This window comes from Sebastes fasciatus, chromosome 17 (assembly GCF_043250625.1).
Source record: "Sebastes fasciatus isolate fSebFas1 chromosome 17, fSebFas1.pri, whole genome shotgun sequence".
NCBI classification, from domain to species: domain Eukaryota; kingdom Metazoa; phylum Chordata; class Actinopteri; order Perciformes; family Sebastidae; genus Sebastes; species Sebastes fasciatus.
The window spans coordinates 13,539,987-13,565,547 of record NC_133811.1 but is presented as its reverse complement, the minus strand read 5'-3'; the positions used below and the strand labels follow the sequence as shown (position 1 = coordinate 13,565,547).

General features: G+C 40.7%; 1 protein-coding gene across 3 annotated transcripts; it reads right to left on the bottom strand.

Moving 5' to 3' along the window:
* Positions 1 to 405: 405 nt before the first annotated feature.
* On the bottom strand, positions 406 to 25,561 carry smap2 (small ArfGAP2). 3 transcript variants are annotated; one of them, XM_074613164.1, is made up of 10 exons: positions 25,272 to 25,558; positions 12,313 to 12,446; positions 9,428 to 9,592; positions 9,206 to 9,265; positions 8,804 to 8,861; positions 8,512 to 8,669; positions 5,115 to 5,295; positions 4,565 to 4,972; positions 4,440 to 4,513; positions 406 to 4,354 (listed from the first exon to the last, which is right to left on the bottom strand). In XM_074613164.1, the coding sequence occupies exons 1-10, from the start codon at positions 25,375 to 25,377 to the stop codon at positions 4,229 to 4,231; spliced, it is 1,470 nt and encodes a 489-aa protein (XP_074469265.1). In that variant the 5' UTR covers positions 25,378 to 25,558; the 3' UTR covers positions 406 to 4,228. The 3 variants fall into 3 exon arrangements, with proteins under 3 accessions (XP_074469265.1, XP_074469264.1, XP_074469266.1); XM_074613163.1 differs by having other exon boundaries at positions 4,440 to 4,972; positions 25,272 to 25,561; XM_074613165.1 differs by lacking the exon at positions 9,206 to 9,265 and having other exon boundaries at positions 25,272 to 25,559.

The following is a 25,561-nucleotide window of genomic DNA, read 5'->3' as shown; positions in this document are numbered from 1 at the left end:
CAATCGCTAGTTTCAAGTCTTCTTCAATACAGCATGATGTTCATTCAGTAAATTATGGTCCCATTTAGAGTGAAATAGACGATAAAGCAGCGTATGCTTTGGGGTTTTTGGTCGCCTGAAAATGTCTTATTCAGCGTTCAGTTGCACTTTGCTCCACCCTCTCGTGTCACCCTCTCGTGTCACTGCCTAAATGCTGAACTCGACGCTTCAAAACAACAGTCCACAAACCAATGGGTGATGTCACGGTGACTACGTCCACTTCTTATATACAATCTATGGTTTTAACCTATTCAGTCCCAAGCTATAGATTTTGTTTTTATATCATTAATCTGCCTCAATTCAAGCAGCAAGCAGAATGCCAGCGCTTGGTTAGGAGTAGGAAAAACTTCAAATCAATACAATATATAGAATTTAATCAAAACAATATTTATTTTGTATATTTTCACAGAGACAAGTATCATATGTTACATGTTCTCAAATGTAAGTGACTAACTTGTGTAGACATGAAATCAAAAAGGGTCAAAGCATGTGTTAAAAGAAATGCAGAACTAATATATCAATTTTGTTTAAGGGACATGATATACAGAGATATTCTGATAAAGAATAAAGTACACAATATCTTGATTGACAAGTACATAAAAAGATACATTCCTTTAATTGCTCTTATTTCACAGAAAATATACCCGACAAAAAAGGAACTGATTACAAGCAAACTAAAGTTAATCCCAAAATGAAAAAGCTCAGCTGAAGCCTTATCGCCCACAGAGATGGAGTTTTACTGCTTTTTCAGAAACGTCTCATCGCCAGCTGACAGATCTGCCGTTACACTGCAGAGACGACACGTTGTCTGATGGTGATATTGCTCTCAGCAGAGAAAGTGACAGCTGCTGTCACACTGTCGCCTCGACTGCAACCAAATGAGCTAAAATTGACAGAAATACCTGGAAAGCTGTGGAAGGCTGTGCTGCTTGTTTATTGGCAGCAGCTAACATGAATCTTATTATGCCAGAGTATGTTAATTTATTTCTCGTTTAGCTCTCACCTCTCACATTCAAAGTGGCAACTTAACACCTACGTGCTTCTACGGGAAAACGGAAATTATTTACACCGATGGCTTCATGCATTTATAAGAATGAACATCTTTAGAAACGCTTTCAGAGAAATCAGGACACAGAGAGAGAGATGGCTTGTGTGGGGGAGGAGGTGTAGAAGGGTTAATGAAAACATTGAGAGGTGGCAGATTGTGGTCGTACAAACCCTGTTCGCTTCACAATACGGTTTGGCCAAATTATAAACCTGATAATGCGTCTGCCAGGTCATAGTTTGCTCCTAATTTGATGGTAAGACAGGTTGAATTGAACAATTCACCAAAAACAGACAGGACGCTGTTGACCACAGAACATTCAAAAGACACCATAGTGTACACTGCTTGACAGAGTCGTAGAATATCAAAAACAAAACACACCCCAGAAGGTGTGCGTATTCAAAACGTGTCCAGTAAAACACATTCAGGACGCACATTCGTTGAGACATTTTGTTGGTCTTGGTCGGAGACTGATCGACATGTAGAGAGAGAAACATTCAGAGAGACACATTCGGATATCTTAATAAACATACAGCAGATAAACATTCACCTCATGCAATTCAGTGGAATAATCTGAAACTGATCTGTACCTTAAAGTTGTCTCTGTCCCCACCTCTCACTCTATTTCTCTCTTATATACAGACATCCAGCATTATTCGAGGCCTCTATTGTACAAGGTAGATTAACTTGAGGTGTGTGTGAACGTTACCTCAACATTTACATGCATGCAAGTGACTTTTTTAGTGTCCAACCCTTGCTAAGGAAATTGCACAGTGAATTGATATGCCCAAACATTCAAGTTTTGACCAAACATACTGTTTAAAGGACTGCTGAATTGGATTTTCTATTCATCACTAGTTAAGTGGCTACACAGATGTAACAAAGCATTGGAATACTGTACAACCATAATAAAGCTAGCGTTGATCTTTGGTCTCCCAATATCCAGTTTAGGACTTTTGACACTTCAAGTCGAGATTAGATATTGTTTCTAAAAGAAGCCCTCTGACATCATAAATACGGGCTGTTTAGGTAGGTTTTGTAGCTGCTTTAACTTGTGAGACAGTGAGGATCTAGGTACTTATCAACACGTACAGTAAAGGGATTTCTTAAATTGTAATATTGTTGGACAGTTAGGATAGCTTGAGTATTTAGGAAGGGGATACATTGTTTTTTGTAAGATTTTACAGATGTTTCCTACTTAGACAGAGCCAAGCTAATTCATTAATGCCTTTCCCAAGGGCTGGGCAATATGACGATATATATATTGTCAAAATTATATAAAAATGTCTTTTGTATATTTTTCTATATCGTTTCTATCGCGATATAGGCTAGGCCTATAGGCCTATTTATTTCGTTTTACCTTCATAATTTCAATTAAAACTTCATTTTGCACTCTTAAAATGAGAAAATACTTTTCATTTGTCAAGTATTTAATTCACACAGGAGTATACAAAAATAAGCTTTACCATGTGGTTATTTCATATAGACTATTTATTGAATTCCCCGAAAAAAATGCTATATCTTGGTATATATTGTTATCAAGATATGAAATGACCTATATATCGGGATATACGATTTTGTCCATGTCACCCAGCCCTGTCTTTCCCCTCTGCTTGCAGCTTGAAAGTGTGGCTATAGCGTAGCCTAGCCTAACTTGATACACTCCTAACAAGAAGGCTAACGTGATTTAAAATGATATACGATGCAGCTAAAATTAAGCTAATTGTCAGATTCTTTTTGAATTATTTGTTAAGAAACTAATGCTAGGTTTAAAGAATAGTTCGACACTTTGTTGTGACATAAGCTGAAAGCTAATTAACTTTCTTGCCAAGAGTTACAAAGTCAACACCGCTCTCATGTCTGCATGGTCGGCTACATATGAAGCCAACGCCAGCAAAATCCGCTTACCAGCACATCTAATGCTCCCTGATTAATACGTCATATCTCATTTGTTTGATCCGTACAAAGTCAAAGTCTTTGGACAGAGTCAGGCTAGTTGTTTCCCCTGTTTCCGGTCTTTATGCTAAGCTAAGCTAACCAGCTGCTGGATGGTATCCTCATATTTGGCGTACAGACGCAAGAGCAGTATCGATCTTCTCATCTAAATCAAATAAGCAGATTTCCCAAAATGTTGAACTAATTAACAAAAAAGAAAATATTAACCCCTTGGGCTTACAACAAGGTATAGGCCTATGTTTCCACCATAGACTGTATATAAAAATGGACGACATGACAGCTTCCCAAAAGTGAAGCCAAAACATCTTGATCGCCCCCTGGTGGCTGGTTGCAGTATAGGTCATAAAGCCCGCCCCTTCCATGTTAGTGGATGGGACATGGGCTAAACTAAAAATTCAGAGTGCACGCCAATGTAAAAAGGGGGGTGTGACATCATGATTGGCAGCTGTGAGTCTCTCTCTCTGAAAAGCTGCGGCCGTGCTCGGCTCGCAATTGGTTCGGGCGGGGGACCTCGATACCACGGCTCCACCGCCCGATCACTACTGCTCAGACTCCGAGACATTTTGGCTTCACTTCTGTCCAGTGGGAGGATGTGGAGACGCCTCGCGCATCTTTAAATACAGTCTATGGTTTCCATCCTTTTAGTGGAAATGCATCTTGTTCCAATAAAAATCAATATTCAACCACATCAACCATTTGAGTTAAGCTAGGCTAACCTTTGCATTTTCTTAATTCTGATTCTGATCAAGTAAGAAAAACTGTAAAATTCTCCAGAAACCAAACTGTTGTTTTAAGTCAAGCAGTTAGTTCGACACCCATATACAGCAGATGTGCACGCACACACTCTCACATACAGGCTAGGTACAAAGAAAGATGTGTAACCAGTGAACTTATGAACCCTGTTGTCTTGGTCATCATACCAAAGTGTTCTGAAGGCAAGCATGGAAATATGCAAAACATGGCCATGGATGGGTCGAGAAGAGGAAGCATGGGCAGAGAGGAGAGAGAAAGAGAGGTAGTAGTGGTTTCCCAAACCTTATTCTTCTTCACACCTGTCTCCTCCTCCTCTTCCTCCTCCCTTGTATTAGAAAATGTCTTCTGGAGAGTCTGATCCACAGATTCATACAGCTCAGTCCCCCCTCTCTTTTGTCGGTTATTGGTGTTATATCACTTCCTGGATAGATGACATCATTTCCAAACATGCGCTGTCATATGCGCTGAGCTTGGAGTTGCTGAGCCTCCCATTTGTTGACTGCTGTATCCCGTCATGCCGTTGGTGTTATAGTGATTCGTGCCGGCCATGTGCTGACTCATCTGAAAGCCAAAAAACACATTTTTGTTATTAACAGAACTTTCACTATCTTCAAAATTCATAGTCCAAAACTAATAATGCACACACCTGGCTAATGTTCCACTGTGGCTGCTGGGCATGTTGCACTCCGTACGCCTGCTGCTGCTGCGCCATCATCCCACTCTGCTGCTGTCCCATAATGCCGTTCTGCTGCTGCTGTCCCATCATCCCACCCTGCTGCTGTACCATCATCCCACTCTGTTGTTGTCCCATAACGCCATTTCGTTGCTGCTGCTGTCCCATCATCCCACTCTGCTGCTGTACCATCATCCCACTCTGTTGTTGTCCCATAATGCCATTCTGCTGCTGCTGCACCATCATCCCACCCTGCTGCTGTCCCATCATGCCCTGGGTCATCCCTGTCATGTAGGGTGGCGCCATAACGCCACTAGGCTGAGCCATGACACCCTGCTGTCCCATCATGCTGTTCTGTTGAACTCCAATCAGACTGCTCTGTTGCTGTCCCATCACGGCCATCTGTGATGTCATCATGGCACCTCCCATTCCACCCGCCTGGGCTAAAGAATGGTACGATCCGTACGGGTGTGTCGGGTATCCCATTTGGTTCATGTACAAGCCAGCTGGAAATAATCACAGATAGAAAGCGGCCAATTAATAATGCTGATTCTCAAGCCTCTTTGATGAAACTAACTCACCCATTGAATTAAGACTTAAGGACGCATGGAGAAAACAATATCTGAGAGAAGGTTCTCCAGTTCTCACCGTGAGCAGACCTACTGCTGGCGAGCACTGAGGGAGTGGAGGCGTACAGGGAGAGAATAGAGTCCTTGGACAGTTTCTTGACAGTGCCCTCCTCTGCTTTGGAGGCCGGACCCAGAAACAGACTGAGGTTATCAGGCACCGAGGCAGTCACTCTGCTCTGAGGCATGGAGCTGGAAACAGGCTGGAAACACAGATAGAAGGTAGGGGAAGGTTATCAACAGTGGAAGGATACAACCCAGCCAACATTCGTATGCGGGGCCCATGTGACTAGTAAATGGGCTGAAAAATGGGCCCTATATGGGAATGTCCGCGGGTTCCATAATGGCCCAGTGCCAATTGCGCACATAGATTTCATGCAGGATTACAATGGGTGTTATGTTGGCCCCAACTTGGCAACATACCCATCAAGACCCATCTTAGTCCCAGTTTTAAGTTCTATGTGGGTACTACATGGGGACTACATGGGCTGAAATATGGGTTGTAAGTGGGTTTGTCCACAGTTTCCATGATGGCCCCATGCCAGTTACCCTTGTGGGTTTCATGCAGGAAAACACTGTGTCCAATCTGGGCAACATAAACCAAAACCCATCTCTAATTTCCCATTAGTGACCCACCTAGAACCCACATTAGTTGACCCAAGTGGGTCCCAGATAAGATGCCTATTTTGAGCCCATACCCACTTGGTACCCAGGTACCCCCAGCATAACCCATGTGGGGCCCACATAACCATGTTGGCTGGGAATTAGGGGTGACAACAGGGGCAAATGGCATCTACAAAGGCAGATTAAAACAACATTAAGTCTACATACACATTATTGGCTTTTAAGAGTGGTGCTTTGAGCTACATGCTAACTTAAGCATGCTAACATGCTCACAATGAAAATGCTTACATACTAATGTTTAACAGGTATGCTCACCATCTTAGTTCAGCCTATTAGCATGCTAACATATGCTAATCATCAGTAAACAAAGTACAACTGAGGTTGATGGGAATTGATGTTTTGGAGTCATTTGGTCATAAATGACAAACTGAAATTTGAACCAGGGGGCCAGTTGCATAAAGATAGACCACTAGTCTTTGTCTTGAATATAACTTTAAGTCAGACTCTTAAGATACTTTAATTTACCTGTTGCATAAAGCTTCCCTATGAGTGACTAATGGAAGACTGATAGCCTATCGGGCAATGCATTATGGGTGACATAAGACACTTCACAGAAGAGAAAAAATTGGTGGATGCAACAGAGACACCACACCAAGTATGGGAGAAGATAACAGAAAAGGTAAACAGCATAAATCCAACGGTCATTAGAACCGTTAAAGCCGTTCAGAATCAGTTCAAGAATATGGTACAAGAATCCCCCCAAAATATGGATAAACAGTTGAAATAGTTAGCTAAAAATAACTAAAGGTAACAGATAAACAGTTGAAAGAGTTGTCTAAAAACTAAAAAAAGATCTCCCTCAGGCTTAGCCATGGGGAGAGGTGGCTAACTTTCCTTCCCTCAAATTAAGTCAATCTGAATATTTATTCAACGGGCAGGTTTAATTAGACTAGACCTGACAATCTAAGGCCAAGACTAGTCTTAAAGGTCACATATTATGCTCATTTCCAGGTTCATAGATGTATTTTAATGTTGCACTAGAACATGTTTACATGCTGCAATGTTCAAAAAACCCTTTATTCTTCTCATACTGCAGCCTGAGTCTGCCTGCCTCAGAGCCTAATTCAGCCTCTGTCTGAAAACCACTGATTCACAGCCTGTCTCCTCCCACTCTGCTCTGATTGGTCAGCGTTTTCTGTCAATCAAACTTCCTCAACAACACAGCGTCATCCTCCCCCTCCCTCCCGGAGAAGCTCTGGAGAGAGAGAGGAGTGGAGGGAGAGGCAGCTAGAATAGAGCTTATAAACCACTTTAAAGTTTATAAACCAGAAACTTCACCCAGCGCACGTTACCGGAGGAATCTGATCAGAAATCGGCGACACATGATGAACATCTGCGGTCCAGATTCCAGGTTTTCCTGACGGTTTCTCTCAGGTAAATAATACTATTTATAGCTCTGTTAGTTAACTCAGTGTTTACCTCATGCATCAACTCTGTAAACCGTAAACATACACTCTGTTTTACGTCTGTCTTTACAGATCCATCTGTGAGAAATGACCGACAGAATCATCCCAGAGGAGAGCAGACAGCTGAGGGCAGATGGGAGATACAGAGCTAACCTTAGCTACATGCTACCGCTATGAGACGGTGTGTAAACACAGCGACCATCAGGGTGGAAAATAGAAGATGTGAAACAGTAGTCAGTTCATTATTTCTGCTAAAAGATAAATGTATGGAAGATCAGAGTAATGGTATATTATTTACAGTAGTAGCTGTCTCTGTGTTACCATGACTACAGACCACCGGAGCTTAGCTTACCATAGTTTACCAGAGCTGAAGACTTTCTCCTGTACCATGTCACATAACTAACTAACAGGTGAGATGATTACAAATGCTGTGAATAATTAATATTGTCATCTGTCAACTCAAATAAAGTTTGACTTGTATAACAGAAATGTGTTGTGTTGCTTACAAGTCACTATTTACTACCTGTACTCTGCTACATGCATGACATCAAATATATATAATATATAAATATCATCTGTTTAAACAGTGTAATTACATAAAGCCTTTGTGAAAGAACATGTTATATTTAGATGATGGGAGTACATGAAGCCTGTTCTGCTGGTTCTTGCAGACTTTGCTCAAGTTAGGTTGAGGAGGAGAGACAGTGACGCGCTGTGGGGCGGGGTCAGCTACTGAAGGTTCTCTCTGGTTCGACCAGGAAACCCTTACATGGCTTGCATTTCTCTAATGACGTCAGAAGAGAAGGAAAAAAAGCGATTTTTTTTTCTGCACCCATTTCCGGACAAACGGAGGAGGAGAAAAAGAGAGAGGATGGTCTTTTATGATACTATGGTGGCCTGTAGACACACTGGGGACAGATATTGATGTTTAAAAGACATGGAAAAGTGCATTTTGCATAATAGGTGACCTTTAAAGTTTGTGCATCTAGCCCCTGATGATGAAAAGTCGGGGGATCACTAAATTTATTACAACTCAAATGCAACAGGAATGTCTGTATTCATTGGCAATTCATCCAATAGTTGTCTAGACATTTCAGTCTTTACCGCAAATGCAAACCTCATTTTGGTGCTAGAGTCAGACGAAATCCTCCTAGTGCAAACCGTGAATGTCTGTGCAAACTTATATGTCAATCCACCCAAGAGTTGCTGAGATATTTCAGTCTGGACAGACCGACATTTCACATCCCTAGAGCCACGCCGCTAGCATGGCTACAAACACGACGGGTCCGTGGAGAGCAGACAGTGTATATAGTATGTGCAGTGTGTTACCGTGGTTTTAATGGAGGAAGCAGAGGAGGGTGCTGGCAGGGAGCTGAAGAGATCCAGTGCAGAATGTGCCAGAGCTGGATTGGACACCGCTGGGCTCTTATTACTGTCTGGAACACATCCCCCACCATTAGACACTGCAGGACTTGGAGCAGGGGCATCTAATAGAGGGAAGATGGAAGCATGGTTACGATTATTCAAGATTATTCACAGTTAGCCCGTCTATTTCTATAACTTTCTCTTCTCTCTTATGCTGTAAATGTGTGTTTGTGTGCATGTGTGTGAGGTGCAATACCTAATCCAAGCAGATCTGTGACAGACTGGGAATCTGTCTTGGGGCTGATATCTTTTTTCTGTCACAACAGAGAAAGTCGATACAAGTAATGCGATATGTCTGCATTGACAAATGAGCTTGAATCCAAGAATAATTTTTCTCCAGACTCCCTGGCGGTGAAATGACCTTCCCCCTCCGGTCAGAACAGCACAGTTACTCCCATTTTCCTCCTGCTGGCTGAAGGCTCGCTTCCTCTCGTGTCACCTTCTCCTCACTGACTGACACCCTCTCTCTTCTTTCTTTAGCTCCCTAGTCTTCCTCTCCTTGCTCAATCTAATGCACTCACTCACTCTGCATCAGCTTAATGTTAAAAATCAAACAATTTACGTTCTCTATTAATGCTGTGATGCAGCCAGCGCTCACCAATTTCATCTTCTCAAACACGACTGGTTCCTTGGGTATATTGTCACAGCTCTTTTCTTTCTGTACAGAGAAAACAAATGGTTTTATTTGAGCTAGGCAGACACTCCAGGACGAATGGCCTTGCTCAAGAGTATCGTGACGGTGGTAGATAAAGAGAGACGAGACAAGTACGTTTTTTTCACAAGCACAAAGCTTTTTCTCTCTATATGTATGTGGACTCACCTTGAGCATCTGTATGTCAATGACCTTATCCATGTACTTCTTCTTGTCATACTTGTCCCTGATGAACAGCTCTGCGAACTGGTCTGTCTCGGGGCGCTGAAAGCACTCAGGTAAGAACGCCTCGTAGAGACGTTTGGCTTTGGCATTTCCCATCTCCTGAACACACTGGTGACACCAAAACATTGACGCTACATTGTTAAGCAGTCTTATAAAGTAAAGATACAATATAACAGGTTGCTATTCCTATCGTGTGTGGGGGAGTCCTGCTAATAAAACAGTGTGAATTCTTATTGTGGATGTAGAGAAAAGAGAAAAAAAAGATGCTGACGATAAAAAAACATAATGTTGACTGTCTTTGACTATCAGACCCTGACAAAGTGAGCTGTATACTGATGAGAGAGTGTCTATGTCCTCTATTGTGAGTGAACAAGTATGTCATTTAAAATCCCAGACAGACACAGGTGAAGCAACCAGAAATGTTTTGTTTATTCTGTCGACAAATTCCAAATTTTGTTATTTATCCTGCTGTCAGAAATGGAAATAATTATCCAACAACTGGTCATTTCTGACACAAGGTTTTGTTACAATGCAATAATAAAACTGTACAATAATGTGTGCAATAATTAAACTGTGCAATACTCTGTCATTAATACTGCATTTATACTGTTCATTTCAAGAAATATTCTTATTTATACCATTCTGGCATTTATATTTAACACACTTAATAGATCCCACGACTCAATTTGTATTTACTTATTTGCACTGTGGTTATATGCTATATATTGCACATCGTAATGCAAACATTTGTACATATTTCTTATATTATTATTTTTAATTTAATTTCTTATATTTCTTTACATATATTATGTTTATGTTGAAGCATTATGTTCATAATTTACATGTTACATACTCCTTTATTTCTATTTTCTTACATTTCTTTATGTTTATATAAGAGCATCTTTAATGCCCCTATTTCCCCCCTGCGATCAATAAAGTATTTTTGATTCTGATTCTGATAAAAAAAAAGTCTATTTATAATACAGCCCATGATAAACAGTGTATTTTCATTGTATGAATCAGGTACCAATAAAATAACCGGCTCCTACTGTTACTTAAACGGAGGTACAGTCGCAGAAAATAAGACTATGAGGAACAAGGGATTAATAATGGGCATTTTAGTGGAAAGGAGAAATAAAATATAATCATTAAGACATTAAAGCTGGCCCTCTTTAACAGCTACATCTGTATAACTGCTTTTCCGTTTGGGCATCTTACTTAATAACTACCACAAGCAAAAGCTAAATGCATTTGTTTTTATGGTTCTTCATCCAATACTATAAGTAAGAGCCCCCACACTGTAGTCAATCCAAAGAACATAAACTGGTATTGCCTGAGATAACTTTTATCCTGTTAAGTCCCCTACTGTATAAGTATGTTGCCGTACTCATGTCCCTCATTATTCCAAGATATGTACCCCCTTTCTGCGAGCTTACTACCCTAAAACTACATTACTGTACCCCAGCATTGGTGTGTACCCTTGTTGTCATTTTGGGATGTACCCCATATATTTTATATGTTCTTCAATTCTTCTTGATGGTGACTATATACAGTGCTACAAGAATGAGTCCTACAACCCGGAAATTAGTTAGTATTTTAGCACTTCTGGTTCCCTCGTCTGGAAGTCAATGGGTTTTTAGTTAGATACCTGAAATAAGGTCTGTGGTTAACACAAGCTTAAGAGATTTTACCGTTTAAATGAGACCACTAAACGTCATCATACTCGCGCTCAACGTTAACTTTGTACTTCTGGCGATGACTTGCTGAACAAAACGTGTAAGTATCATAAACGTGTGTTTGCCACAGAGCTTATTTTCTGCATTAACACAAAAAGCAAATAGAAAAATCCCATTGGCTGTTTGTCGAGGGAACCCAGGGCGATGCTAACTTCCTGGTTGGCCTACATCATCCCTGCAGCACTCTATAGGTATAGGGTTTGTGCTGGTTGTTGTACATTTTGACAGTCTAGATTAGGGTCATTATAGTAAAATAAAACTGAAACCAAAATGAAAGTAAGCAATGAAAAGTAGTTTTAGTAAACTGAAACACAACAAAAACTAAACTGAAACAATATTGCCTGGTTAACAAAACAAATAAAAATAAAATAAAAATGAATGTAAATTCATTTTAGTTTAGTTTTTTTTGGAATGTATTTATTTTCAAATTAACCTGCACATTTATTTGATAATTGAGGCTTATATATCTACATTTCTTTCTTTGTTATTTTATATTATTTATTTATTTATTTATTTTAATGGCAGCTGTAATCCTCCATAATAATAGGCCTATATCACTACCGAAAAAAGGAGACGGCATGAATTTCTGTCAACTCTCGTGACATTGAACCACAGAAATTAAATTGACTGGACGTTCCAGGAGATGACGCTATGTCACAATTGCTTCGTACAGATTAAACATTAAACATCATGGCCATTTCTCTACAGTTCTCCAACCATGTATTTTGTATGTATGTATATGTAGCTACATCTGAGACATTATACCTGGCCCTAACAAAAACTAAAACTACTGTAAAACTAAAACTAAATATATAACAACTAAAACTAAACCTTTCTGAAAAACTGAAACTAAACCAAAACTAGCAAACATACTCTGAAAACTAACTAAACTAAAATTAAATTGAAAAGTCAAAACTAAAATAAAATAAAAACTAATTGAAAATTCAAAACTATTATAACCTTGATGTGAACACCGTCATTGCGTACTGCATCACATTCATAATTTGTGAAGAACTATGAACAGTGTGTCGCACATTAACATGGATTAAATTTCCCCATCTTGATGTTTGGTTGTGTAGTGTGACCTCTGACCTGGACCTGCTCCTGTGTCCACTGATCCAGGTTGACAGACTTGACCTTGGAGATGTGGACCCCCAGGTTTCGATGGATACCAGCACAGCGGATACAGATGAAGATGCCCAAATTCCAGGACGCCCATCTTGGACCTGGCAGAGAAGAGGAAGGTATAGGGTTTAATATTTAGAGCAGAGGGTCTTTAGAGGGGGACGATTAAGTATTTGAGTGACAGAACAAAAATCTACAAGTATAATAGACACGTAGAGTAAGCAGGGTGAAGAATGATGAGAAAAACTCTCTTTCATTTTAGACCAATTATAGCAAGACAAGCCTGAAATTCAATTATGAGTTTGAATTCAGCTGGGAACTCATCTAATCCAGCGTAAATCATGCGGTGTCCTGACACATAATGGGATCCAATAGGAGAGTTAGCCTACATAACTGAGACTGAGAGGAGCGAGGGGGAGTAGAAAGTAACAGAAACACACACACACACACACTCTGGATACCTGCAGGGATGATTACTCATGTGGTCATGAGCCTGTGTGTGTGGGTGTGTGCTTATCTGAGTGGGCCATTTGTCCATCTTGCTGCCATATCTTAATGGTTACGTTTGAGTGCCCCATATTCACCCCCGTGCTTTATAGGTTTATATCATGTTGTTGGTGCCTCGCTGTCAGGGATCCTTTTCCTGAACAGACAACTCTGAGAGGGGGGAATAAAAACAACACAGTCAGGCTGTTTTTCTGCTGAAATTATGCAACCGTCCTCTTCAGAGAATACAGTCAGCTTCAAAGAGAATACTGGTGCTTCTCTCCCCATCTCGCCTTACATCTCCCTCTCTTCTTGCCCCTCCTCTTCCTCTCTTTCCTCCATCTCTTTCTGCTCCCCCTCCCCTCGCTCACTCCAGTTGGCCGAACCACCCTCTGCCTCTCCGCTCATCTCCGTTGCTCGCAACCTTGCCTTACAAGTCGATGCACTGTGGCCTTTACACCACTAGATGGAAGAGCAGCTTTCGATTTCTCCATTGGCCTCTCCTGTCCGTCTGTGCAGTTTTTAAGAAAGGCCATTCTATGCAAATAAAAGAGGAAGTTTCAGGAGAGAAAACATGCAAAACCTTCCTCTTTGCTGCGGAAACACTGTCTGGGTGGAGAGTCAAAGAGTAGCCTCTTGTCTCGGTTGTATCCTGAATGCTAAAAAGGTTCTGTTTGCATCATTAGAAAGAAGTCGGGTTTCTTGTATACAAACATTACCCGGTGTGCGCGTATTCAGGGGGCAAAACCGCTTTGGCAGCCGTTGTTATCAACATAGATTTTGCATTGTTTGTACATTCTTGTTGACTATACCAGACCTCTGCAGAGTCCGACCACCACATACCGTTACCATAGGACGTATTGGTATGAGATCTGTTTATTATTATCATCTGTTATGAAATGTGTACCATTAGATCAGGCATAAGTGTAATTTTACGTAACGTTAGAGCAACGTTACAGCGATTAAGAGCCGTAACGAAGTCTTGCATCACTTTTAGGTTTTAAGGCATAGTCGCTAAATATGTATTGTAAATATTTCCTTAGAGTGTGGGTCGATCACCTTGTTGTTGATCAGTTCATTTTTATCGATCTGTGGATCATGACAGCTCGCCATGACCAACCGCTGCTTTGCTAGCGCTGTGTGACTAAAATGCTTTTGCCCATCAGACCTGGATCCATAATGTCCTTCTGTTTTTTTAGTAAAGACATGTGATCCCCTCGGAATATTTAACATTTTCAATCCATCTTTTCTGCAGTTGGTGCAGTTTACTGCCCAACAACTACTGTATAAGTATGTTGCTGTGCTCATGACCCTCATTATTCCAAGATATGTACCCCTTTTTCTACAAGCTTATTACCCTAAAACTACATTACTGTACCCCAGCGTTGGCTACATTTTCAAATTAGGAAAAGGAAAGCTATCAATGGGCAAAAAAAGCCAACAAAAGTAGAGCAAATAACAGTATGTCCATCACCCTGACTGTCTGGCTGCAGCATGCCGGCTAATAATAGTAGAATTACTCTGCAAAGCCTGCTTAACCGCTGTAAACATTGGCACTGACAGAGAGAAACAGAGAGATTGTCAATTGTGTTGAACTCCCTCAACGCGGGAATTAGTTTGCCCTTCTCATCCTTATTCTAATGCTCCTCTGTGTCCTGGCCGCCATTTCTTATCTCTCTCATTCACCACCGCTGCCTCCCTCCTCCTCCTCTCCCCTGTCCGTCCATATCTCTCGCTCTCAGTTCTAATTATCCCTTTCTATTACATTCTCCACCCTAACTGTCTGGGGTTTTGCTGCCAACGTTGCATATTGTACTGACTTTTTATCTCTTTTTAACCAGACTAGTGGCGTGGCTCTCGGGGTGGCAATGTTGGTCTGTTGATCCACTGCTTTGGTCAAGACTGAAATACTTCAACAGCTATTGGATTTGGTTCAGATATCCATGGTGCCCAGAGAATGAATCCTATTGACTGCCTTTGCCCCATAGCACCAGCATGAGTTTGACATTTGGGTTTTTTAGTGAAATAGCTCAACAACTATTTGATGGACTGCCAAATTTGCTAAAATTTGGTAAAGATATTTATAGTTCATAAATCATGTATCCTAATGACTTTTGTGATCCCTTGTCTTTATTCTCAAGCGCCACCTTTATAGTTCTAACTGAAATGTCTCAGAAACTATTGCATGGACTGCCATGAAATTTGCACCCAATTAGACCGTTATCAGGCCATTAAATAGGTGTTATCGGTCGCTATAAGAACCATAGATGTCGGTCAGTAGGGGCCTACTACGTTGTAAAAGTGAAGGCAAAACTTAAAAAACAACACGTTCCAACACACTGTAAAACTGAACATCTATGGGGCTTATAGTGACTGATAACGCCTATTTAATAGCCTGACAACAGTCTAATTGGCTGAAATTACACACTGCCATATTTTTCTTTCTCAACCGTGTGTGCTCATGTGTCCAGTGGTGTAAGCACAATGTGACTCTAATCTGCTTACAACAGGGTATTATGACTGTTTGGAGTCCTGGTGCTCAGGTGTGTACGGGAGTGTGCCGACCAGGTGACCCAAGGAGGAGGGAGCAGCAGGACGGAGCAGCAGGACGGAGCAGCAGGACGGCGCAGCAGGACGGCGCAGCAGGACGGAGCTGAAGGTTAGTTATTTAAAGTGAATCACACCTGCACAATGTGTCACAGTAGCCTCTTTGGTTCTAATCAATGCGGTGCTTGAGTAAGAACCCATATACAGCATGTCTGTCCAGCAACAATGCACACCTCCAGGTACTTTGAACAGATATAGAGAGAGTAGGAGGAATAGACTTCTAAAAAAAAAGGAAGGAAAGATTGGACAAGCAGTCTCTACAAATCACACTCTGTGTTACAGGGTTTGCATTGCAATGTACATTTCTCAACAGTTAAGTAAACGTCCACTTTTCTTTTTGTAATCAAAGAACACCTTCTTTTGAGGTATAATTGAGGTTTGACTAATAAGTCTGTCCAGTCCAGTTTTTTTATAGGGCAAACTACCCAAAAGTAGAGGGTTTGCATAGGAGATTGATGAATCATCCCCTGGCAAAAAAAGAGTGTGGTTGTGGTTGTCAAACATGCAGCTTGAAGCACATCAGGGGAGGAGAAGGCAGCGCACAAGCGAGAGCCAAAAACAGAGACAAACAAGAGGGGATTTTTATAGTCATCAAATGGTGGACTTCAGCTGTTTGATGGCCTGCTGGGACGTACAGGGGGTATGACGAGCAGTGAGCGAGTGCAAACACAGATCTATAATGAACCTCTCTGTCACTCACCCCCACACACACATTTATTTAGAGTACAACACTTGTGAGGACCTTTTACTGGCTACATTCATTTAGTAACTCCTCACCTTTAATGTTTCTCCCTCCAGTGCACTTCTAGCTTTAATCCTTTCCTTAAATAAAATGTTAAATTCAAAGGGCCACACCAGAGTAACTGCAAGTTTTACGTGTGTAATTTAAATTTTTTTTTATTGATATTGCATTTTTTAATGCATGCTATACTATTTCAGTCAGATTTTAAATGCATTTCGTTCACCTTCAAGGCTGCCATTGATTCACATTTTATTATTAGCAAACTCTTGGCTACAGTTTATAAGTAAATTTTACTTGATTTGTGTAATCTACCACAGTAAATGTCAAGTCTACATAGAGCATACATTTTAGTCAATGTTACATTGGGACTCATGCAGCAACAGTCTCTTAAATTTTCTCTTAAGAGAATAAATAAGAGAAGTCAAGTTGTCTTAGTGGTCTTAAAAAAATAGTTTTAATTGGGATCAGTGAACCAATAGTATTTCTTTAGCCCACAAATCTCATGTTGATAATTCAATCATTATAATTACTTTAAAACATATAATAATATTAATTTGATATATGATATTCAGGCTTTTTTCCCTATGTTCCTCAAATTTAGAAGTTATGTTTCCTTGTGTTGGACAAACAATTTATGGAATGTGAAGATGTTTTTTTCTTATCTTGGTAAGAGTGCTTTGCGCACAGTTTTTTCTTTCCTAAGAGAAAAACATAATTAACAAAACATTGATGAATCCCAGAAATCAATGGGCACTAACGAAATAAGAACAAATGATGGCTACGAACAAATATAAGAGGACATTTTAACAAAAATGGTAAAATTGGAACAGTGAGCTTCAACACCTCATAATGATGATTTAACTTCAAACGTCAAAAGATTTGTTTACAAACTGTTCACGATGAAGAATTATACAACTCAAGAGCCTGCTAATAGATTTTCATTCCATACAGAAATAAATGGAAATCAATGACTGCCTGGACGGTAACCTTCAACTGGGAAGAATTTCTCTCATTTATCAAACTTATGAGGATATTAATCATCTTAAATATGGAAATGGAGCAATACAAACCACTATGATGCATTAACAGCACAATAGTATTGCCTTAGATCAGTGGCTCTCAACCTTTTCACGACACCCCTAATAATCAGGTCGGTGTTCGCAACCCCACCGTCCGGCTTAAACAGCTGTTTCTACGTTCCTCCCCCACGTTGATTTTGAGTGATTATTGTGAATGTTCTGATTAATAAATGTAGGCTAAATAAATAATGCTTTGTTTGTGATGACAGTTCTGTTTAGTTTTAACAGCTAGCACTATAGGCTAGCTGTTATTACTTACGGTGTGAAACACTAAGACTTTTTCTCTCCCTGACTCACCAAAAATCCCCCGTCAGAGTGCATGCACACTTTGACTCTCACAAACACATTAAATAAAATCTATTCCAAGGCAAATGATATCACTGGTACAGGCGATGTAATGTAAAAAAAACATTCCCCAGTCTAAAATATGTTGGATTGAGAACCACTGCCTTGCAGTAATCTGGGATGAGAGAGCATAGCATTAAAGACTGGGGAAAGTAAACATCAGAACTAAGTTTTTGGCTAGATAAGCTAATTTAATTGATAAAAGAAGTCAAAGACTCGTGGCCAATTCTCCTGCTGCAGAGCATGCTTGCTTTTACTACTCAATTATGCCTTTAAACGTCTGGCATAACAAGCAATTCCAACAGGTCCAACAGCTCAGCTCAGCGTGGTACGTCATATTTATAACAGAAGAGCCCCTAAGTATCTCAAACACCAACACGGATACATGTTCATTTAGGTTCTGTGGTGCCAACAATTGGACATTATTGTATCCTTGACATTTGTTTGTTGTTGTATGTGATGCCCTCCTTCTCATAAAGTCATTTAAACTAAACTAATTAACAGAATCATACATTAACACATTAACATCTTCCCTCCAAAGGGTGTTTTTCTGACACGCCTATAAGTGCACATGTCACACACACACAAACATATGTATTTATGTACACACCCACAGACTTGCACAAACATACACATAAGCAGGTGCATATGGCTCATTAGCCTATATCCCACAAGGATAAACGTTGCTCTCCGCACGCATCCATTTAATCCCACAGAGCCTCAGTCATCAGTGGATCCTACGCCCTCCTACACAAACACACACACTCATGTATACACACACACACTGGTCCCATCCTCCAGCCCCTCGGCATCTAAACCGTTCCAGAAACCCGGAGGCCACCCAGTGACCCAGTCCCAGTCTGAGCTAAGCAGATGGACCCATATTGATAATTTACTAATACACACCCACCATCTGTGTTACACTGCGAGTGTCACGACTGTGATCGCTACAGGTGAGTCACTGAGGTTTGAATGGGTTATACATCAAAAGACACTCCATCACTGTACGCTTTAGATTCTTCTCTTGTACAGCTGTTAGAGAACTTTGTAGTCTTTTACAGACTACAATATAAATGGTTTATCATTTATAACTATCATTCACTGTAATCTATAAACGATACTGCTGCTGACACAATACAATAACCTCACAATACCATACCTGCTACATTTCTGAATGTGTATTGTTGTTGTTTCTGTCACATTTTATTGTAAACTGTACTTAGCATTTTGTCTATATCCTGTACAGCGAGGAGGCAATTTCCAGGTAGCAGATTGATGTTTGACCTTATCACACTTTTTGTGTGTTTATCTATTATAAACAGTTGTACAAGGCTGGATTATCAACGAGGCCCAGGCTGCCAGGCCCGCTCCTCAAAGGTTCACTGTGTGGCAATTGTTGTGTGGTCATCTGATTCATTAATTTGGGAATATGTAACTATACACCACAAAAGCACGATATCAAAAGACATGACAAGGACCTTAAAGGGATAGTTTGAGTGTTTTGAAGTTGGGTTGTATGAGGTACTTATCCATAGTCACTGTATTACCTACAGTACAGTAGATGACAGTCGGCGTGCCACCAGTTTGGAGAAAAAGACAGGAGTTACCGCATGGAAGCAAAACAATACAGTGCTGTGGATGGGGACGTCAGCGAAACGTAATTTAGCCACCTAAAAGAACCTAGAAAAAATCTATATTAGTTTAAGTGTACGCTATATTCAGGATATTTTCCGACAGGGAACTGAACTGAAAGTGTCTGCCTGCTTTGAAGAGAATAGATTAGTTTCACTTCCAGGTGTTTTGCTTCTGCCCCCATCCACAGCATTGCTTTGCTCCCGTGCTGGTGTTCTGACAAATAGAGCTACCTGCTCAGAAGTAGCTCATCCTGTCAGACTAGTCTCATGAACCTCTATAAATGTTAAGTAGATTAGCTCATTCAGGTAAGAAATATCTAACAGAATGGCCTACTACCTCTATAAATATAGGTAAAGTTATGGGCGTGTCCTCTGGAATATTCTATTTGTCTCGGAAACACACTGCACATGCGCACATCGTGTTGGTAGGTCATTCTGAGCGGTAGCTCTATTTGTCAGAACCGCACATGCCGACTGTCATCTACTGTAAGTAATACACCTAGTATGCATAAGTACCTCATAAAACCCCACTTCAAAACACCCGAAATATCCCTTTAAGGGGGTCCTACTTAATTACCTCATCTTCTGTTTTATAGAGGGGCTCTGTGTCAAAATCTAGATTTAAGACCTTCAGCTGATGCTGTGCTTACATGCTTAATAGTCCAAATACCACACAGCAAACCTGGAACCTAATATTCTAGAAAAAATGTACACACTGCACACAGAGTGGGAGGATTGAGGGTGCTAATAGGGTCTATAGGGCTAATAGCTTATTTTTGCCCAGGGGCCCCTAGCAGGTTAATCTGACCATGGCAGTAGTGTATACACACAATAATATACTGTAGACGCTTACCACGGTGCCACCCTCTCCTTGGTACGGTGAGACTCTGAACTCTCTGCCAACCAGGGGGACTCAAACCGCCAATCACCTCCTTGTTTCAAATGAAATCCCTGCTGGCGTCTGATTGGATGAGATTAAAGGATGAAAGAGGGTGGGGGCTAGGTGGTGGTGGAGGGATACGGCGTGATTTCACCAGGTGATATCTCCACGGCAACCGAGGCCCGGTGTGTACGTAAACACAAGTACAATGGAGACAATAAAGGAGGGAGGCTTTTATACAAACACACACACACACACATATGCAGCCCCTTGAGACCGAACTGAAGCCAGAGGTAGAAGTGTTGACTACATTATGCACCTGCCTCGCCCTCTCCCCTCCATCTCTTCATTATTTCCTGACAGCGTTGAGGATTTACAGTAGAACTGTCACATTGTGGAAGTGGTACAAAAATAATGCAGTAGGTCATGTGGTACAGAGGAAAAGAGAGACAGGAAGTTGGGCAGTACAGGCACTAAACTGCAAAAAGCTATAGTGATATTATTTAATTGCTGCAGCGTCTGCACAGAGAGCATAGATAGGGATGACCTAATAGCATCCTTAATGTGTTTTTGTATGATTCCATGTGCTGGTGTAAGCAAATGCACTTGGCTCCACACATCTCGCCACTTCCGCTCCAATCACCCAGAGGGTGGGAAGGTGATAAACGCACAGTAATCTATGTCAGAGCAAACAAGATTAGACCGAACCTCAACACAAGCCATATGGTCACAACGCCTGACTTTAGAGAAGGAAGGGGTGGGGACATGTGCTCTAAAGGTGTGCACATGTGCGTGCTCACGTGTGTAGTGTTGTGAGAGCGTGAGCTTGTCATCTAATGCACAGAAAGAGTAACACTTATAGATGCGAGGAAAAGTGCTAATCAGGTACCTTTTTTTCAAGCATCAGCCTGTATTACAGTCAGTTTACTGGCATAGTCACATGAAAAAAAGGAAGGAAATGAGAGTGACGTGTGACCTTTCAATCAGTATGGAGCCAAGTGTTATTACAGTAATAAATGCAGAATGTTTTTTTGCATACTTGACAGAAAACACGCTGTAGATTATAAAAAAAGACCACTAAATATATCAAAAGAAATGTCACTTCTCTTAAAGCTAGTTTCAGCATACTCGTGTGTGTGTGTGGTTGCTATTTCCTCCCCTAACCCCTAAGCTCATCTGCAGTCTAATTAGACCAGTCTGTTGCACAGTGAAGTCACACCGATCAAAAAAAGCAATGCACAGGCATGCCTGATGACTGCATGTTTGAGAATGCGAGGAAAAACTAAAAGTGATGTGACAGATATATCAAATCAAAGAAAACAACGATCAAACATAAATTATCTAAATTTCTCTCTCCACATGTCTGTGATTTGGTCCACAAAAGTGCAAATATGACGCCTGTAGTCTAGTCTTAGAACAGCCACGTCTTTTAGATGAGCTCTGATCACAGAGTGTTTTTTTTAAATTGACTTCTGAACAGTCACAAGTGTGTTTCGTCTGAAGTCTACCAACGTCTGCAGTCCTATTTATATCTTATTAAAAAAAAGACCATCCAAAGGCCGTATGCTCTGGAACAAAAACGTGTTTTGTAAAAGGAAGCATTCACGGTAAAGTCCCCGGTTTGAATCCAACTAAGACCTTGACATCACATGTCATCTCAACGAAGCACTGTACAATTCTCACCATTGTCTATGTACTGTGAATGAACTGTGTGTGTGTGCAAGATAAGAGTTAATGCAAACGTCATTTCACATCGAATGGGGAAGTTGGATGTTTGTGTTTTAACAGGAAAGTTAAGCAAGAAAACAGACAAAAAAACGGAATAAATTAACAATCTATCATAAAACTAGAAGTGCACTCGGAGGTCGCAGACATCCGCCAAGGCAGGTTTCATGTACTAGTCATATCAGAAATAAACATGAATGAATTAATTAAAAATAAATTGTGAACGTGTATAAGGGTTTAGAACATCATGATGGAAGTATATGATGGCCATTCACATGCTCACTTATGTCTCATAAGTTGTTGCAGCAATTTTTGGGTTTATACCATTTGTTACACAGATTTGGTGCTAAGTTTAACCATTTTTTACCAACCGAGAATTGATAAAAATTATCAATAATTCCTCCAAAATACCACATTAAGACACAGAGACCTTGAGGGACACAATAGAAAAAAGCTATGCTGTGATTTGGTATCAAAAACGTTTGACCTTTGGAGACTTCTGCAATTGCATTTGTTTTATTATTATTAGATTGTGAGCACTTCTGCTCTGTAAACCACTCAGAAACCCCCTTATTGTCAATATAGCTAGGAAAGCCAACCATCCTCTGAATGCTCTAGGTCTCTAGTTTGTGGCTGTTAAGTTTCATGAGAGGTCACAACAGGTCATTTTATACAGTGATGTCAAATTTTTAAAAATGAAATTGAAATGAAGACAGGTTAATTGTAGGCTATGGTAATGAATTTGTATCTATGTTACTGTTTGTAAGGTTGAATGTCCAAAGAAAAAATCATTTTCTCTACATCTGTATTTGACAATTGTTTTCTTTTTCAGCAACCACTTAACCCAATTAGTGTTTGTTTCTTATGAAATATTTGTTGCACCCCAGATCACTTGTACCTGCGTTTGGCAGCTTTTCTTTGGAAGAGATGCAGACTCAGTATTGTGAATGAGCAGAGAGACAGAGGCAGACAGCGATTAAGAAATACAAAGAGAGACACAGGTACGAACACCCAGATAGTGATGGCCCCAAATGAACAAGAAGCTTAAACTGAGTGGGAGCGTTGAGACGAAGGTTAGCTCACTAAAAAATCTGTCTGTCTGCACCAGCTCTCTGAGTGCTCCTGTCTACACATTAGAACTGTTTCCCCTTGTCCTGACACAGTCTGGCACATTAATCCAGAGAAAAGCTACCATAACGTATTGATTTTGACTCTGAGTGTGTGCTTAGTACACATCAGATTTCCCTGCTGTTGTTTGCCAGTCCATTTGTGTGTTTCTCTGTCTATCTCTCTGTCTGTTAATTAGGAAGCAAACACAGATCTGAATCCGATTGCAGCACTACAGAATACAGCTTAATCCATGTTAAATATGGGAAGCTGCTTATCATTCATAAAGTTTTCACGAAGAATCCAAAAGGGTGTCCCCCCACATGCGTGACAGCTTGCAGTGATTTGCGTACATTCAGGGCCTTCACTTGAGAGTTTATGAAAGAGGTGGGAGCAGTGGCAGCCGTGTGAAAGTGACACGCTTCCCTGTTAAATCATTTCTTTGACATGGTATGGAGAGGCTTATCAATCTCAACAGCAGCCGTGCCACATCAGAATCAGTTTGAAATCTAGGACATATAGGTACCAAATGGGCTAATACTAAAACGGAGTATCAGCACAACATATATTTTTTAAGTTTCCTATAAAACATGACTTAACCTGCGAGAAAACAAGTTATTCTGTCGAAAAAGAATTTAACAACTTTCTATTATTGTCAATGGACAGCCGATTAGACTGTTATCAAGCCATTAAATAGGAGTTATCAGTCGCTATAAGCACCATAGTTGTGGGTCATTAGGGGCCTACTACACCCACTAGTAGGTTTTATCATCTTTTCACATGGTGGGCAACCTCCGGATCTGAGAAGTCGGGTCTACTACACCTACCACGTTGTAAAAGTGAAAGAAACGTCACGTTTTGAACACAAATAAAAATACTTCTTTAGGTTTAGGCAAACAAAACTACAACTTTATTACGTTTAGGCAAAAAAAACATATTTATGTTTAGGCAACAAAAAAACAGTTAGGTTTAGGGAAAAACATCATGTTTTGGGTTATAATAACTACAAACACACTGTTGGTTTCACACGGGATGCGAACTCCGATCTCCTGGGTGAAAGTCATGTGTTCCGCTTTTGCTCCTGTCATAATTACTATGGTCGCTAGAGGTCGCCGTCGTGTTATTTTATACCTTCTTTCGGTGATCTACCATGTGAATAGATGATAATACCTAATATTGGGTGTAGTAGGCCCCTACTGACCCACATCTATGAGGCTTTTAGCGACTGATAACGCATATTTAATAGCCTGATCAGCTACAATGGACACAGGAGAGTTGTTCACTCACACCTGAGGTTTGTCTCTGGAAACAAACGCTGGTTGTTGTTTTTTGTGTGTGTATGACACTTTATCTATAGTGCCATATGTTTCTGAGCATTTTACACTCATTATCATCAACTCATTGACAGTTTATCCTGAAACAAAATGCAGACAAAAGGTTGGAGAATCAGTTTGTTGATTCAGTGTCAAACTGTGACCAAATATTTGTGACCAAAACAGCCATGTATACACACCAACATGGCAAAAAAAGGTTCAGCAAATAGCTGATGACACAGTTCAAGGCCTCACTGAGGTCACAAACAGACCGGAGGGTGAGTGCACAAACACATACAATTGGGTGTCTTAACTGTGGTGATTCTTATACAGTATAATCATATAATACATTTTACAACAATTGCATATGAATACTATACCAGCATCCCAAAAAATACACAGTATGACATCACTACAACCAATTCCCTAATTAACTTCACTGTAACTATTACACTATAATTAGGCTAATTACAGAGGATGACAGACTTGACAATGCCTCCCTATAATTACAATTATAATGTGTTTGCCCTTTTGTTAAGATTTCCCTGTGTGCCCCATCCATCTGCACTCATACTGCAGGAACAGTGTGTTCAGGGTGACTCCTGATGTCTCCATATGTCTATGTCTCTATAGTCTGCTATACCCCTATGGGAGGTTCAGGGATGCTCAATGGTGCCAACATTTGGAGTAATTCTCGCTAATGAGCTCATTTACACATGTCATCCAGTGTGATAAAGTTGTCCAATCTCATTATGAACAAAAAACTAAGAGGTATTTCTCATAACATCTGTATCTATTGTTGCTATATACCTTATTACTTGGGGTGAGCTGGCATGCCATGCTCCAGATGCTCCAGCCTGGTGAGGATGTGTGTCTTGCACCATAGTACAATGTAATTGGTCGAGGGATGATGAATGCAACGCCGCATTTTTGTAGCGTAGTAAATGAGCAAGACTGGTCGATTCATGCCCATGCACAACACAACACATTGGGTAACAATCAACCTACCTTTCGATTCGCAGTCAGCGCAGAATTTATTCTCCTCCAGCGCCAGTAGAGAGTTGAGGACAGTCTGGTATCTGTCAACGTCTTTCACAGATTTGCCCGTCATCATTGCACTTGGTCCACCTCCTCCTCTACAAGCCTCCTGCTGCAGTCCGAGTCGGCTCTTTTTTTGTCAAACAGCCTCCTCTTCTTCTTTGACAAAATTAAAGCAGTAGTGTGTGCAGAGCCGACGCGCTCCTGCTCCTCCTCCTCCTATTCCTCCTCCTCGCTGTGGCAGCAGGGCGAGTTTGTTT

Excerpts from the sequence above, each read along its gene's own strand:
- smap2 (XM_074613163.1), bottom strand. The coding sequence starts at position 25,377 with ATGATGACGGGCAAATCTGTGAAAGACGTTGACAGATACCAGACTGTC. Across the intron at positions 8,862-9,205 it reads TGTTTGAGAAGATGAAATTG|AAAAAAGATATCAGCCCCAA; the intron begins GTGAGCGCTGGC and ends CTGTTGTGACAG. Across the intron at positions 8,670-8,803 it reads CACAGATCTGCTTGGATTAG|ATGCCCCTGCTCCAAGTCCT; the intron begins GTATTGCACCTC and ends TCCCTCTATTAG.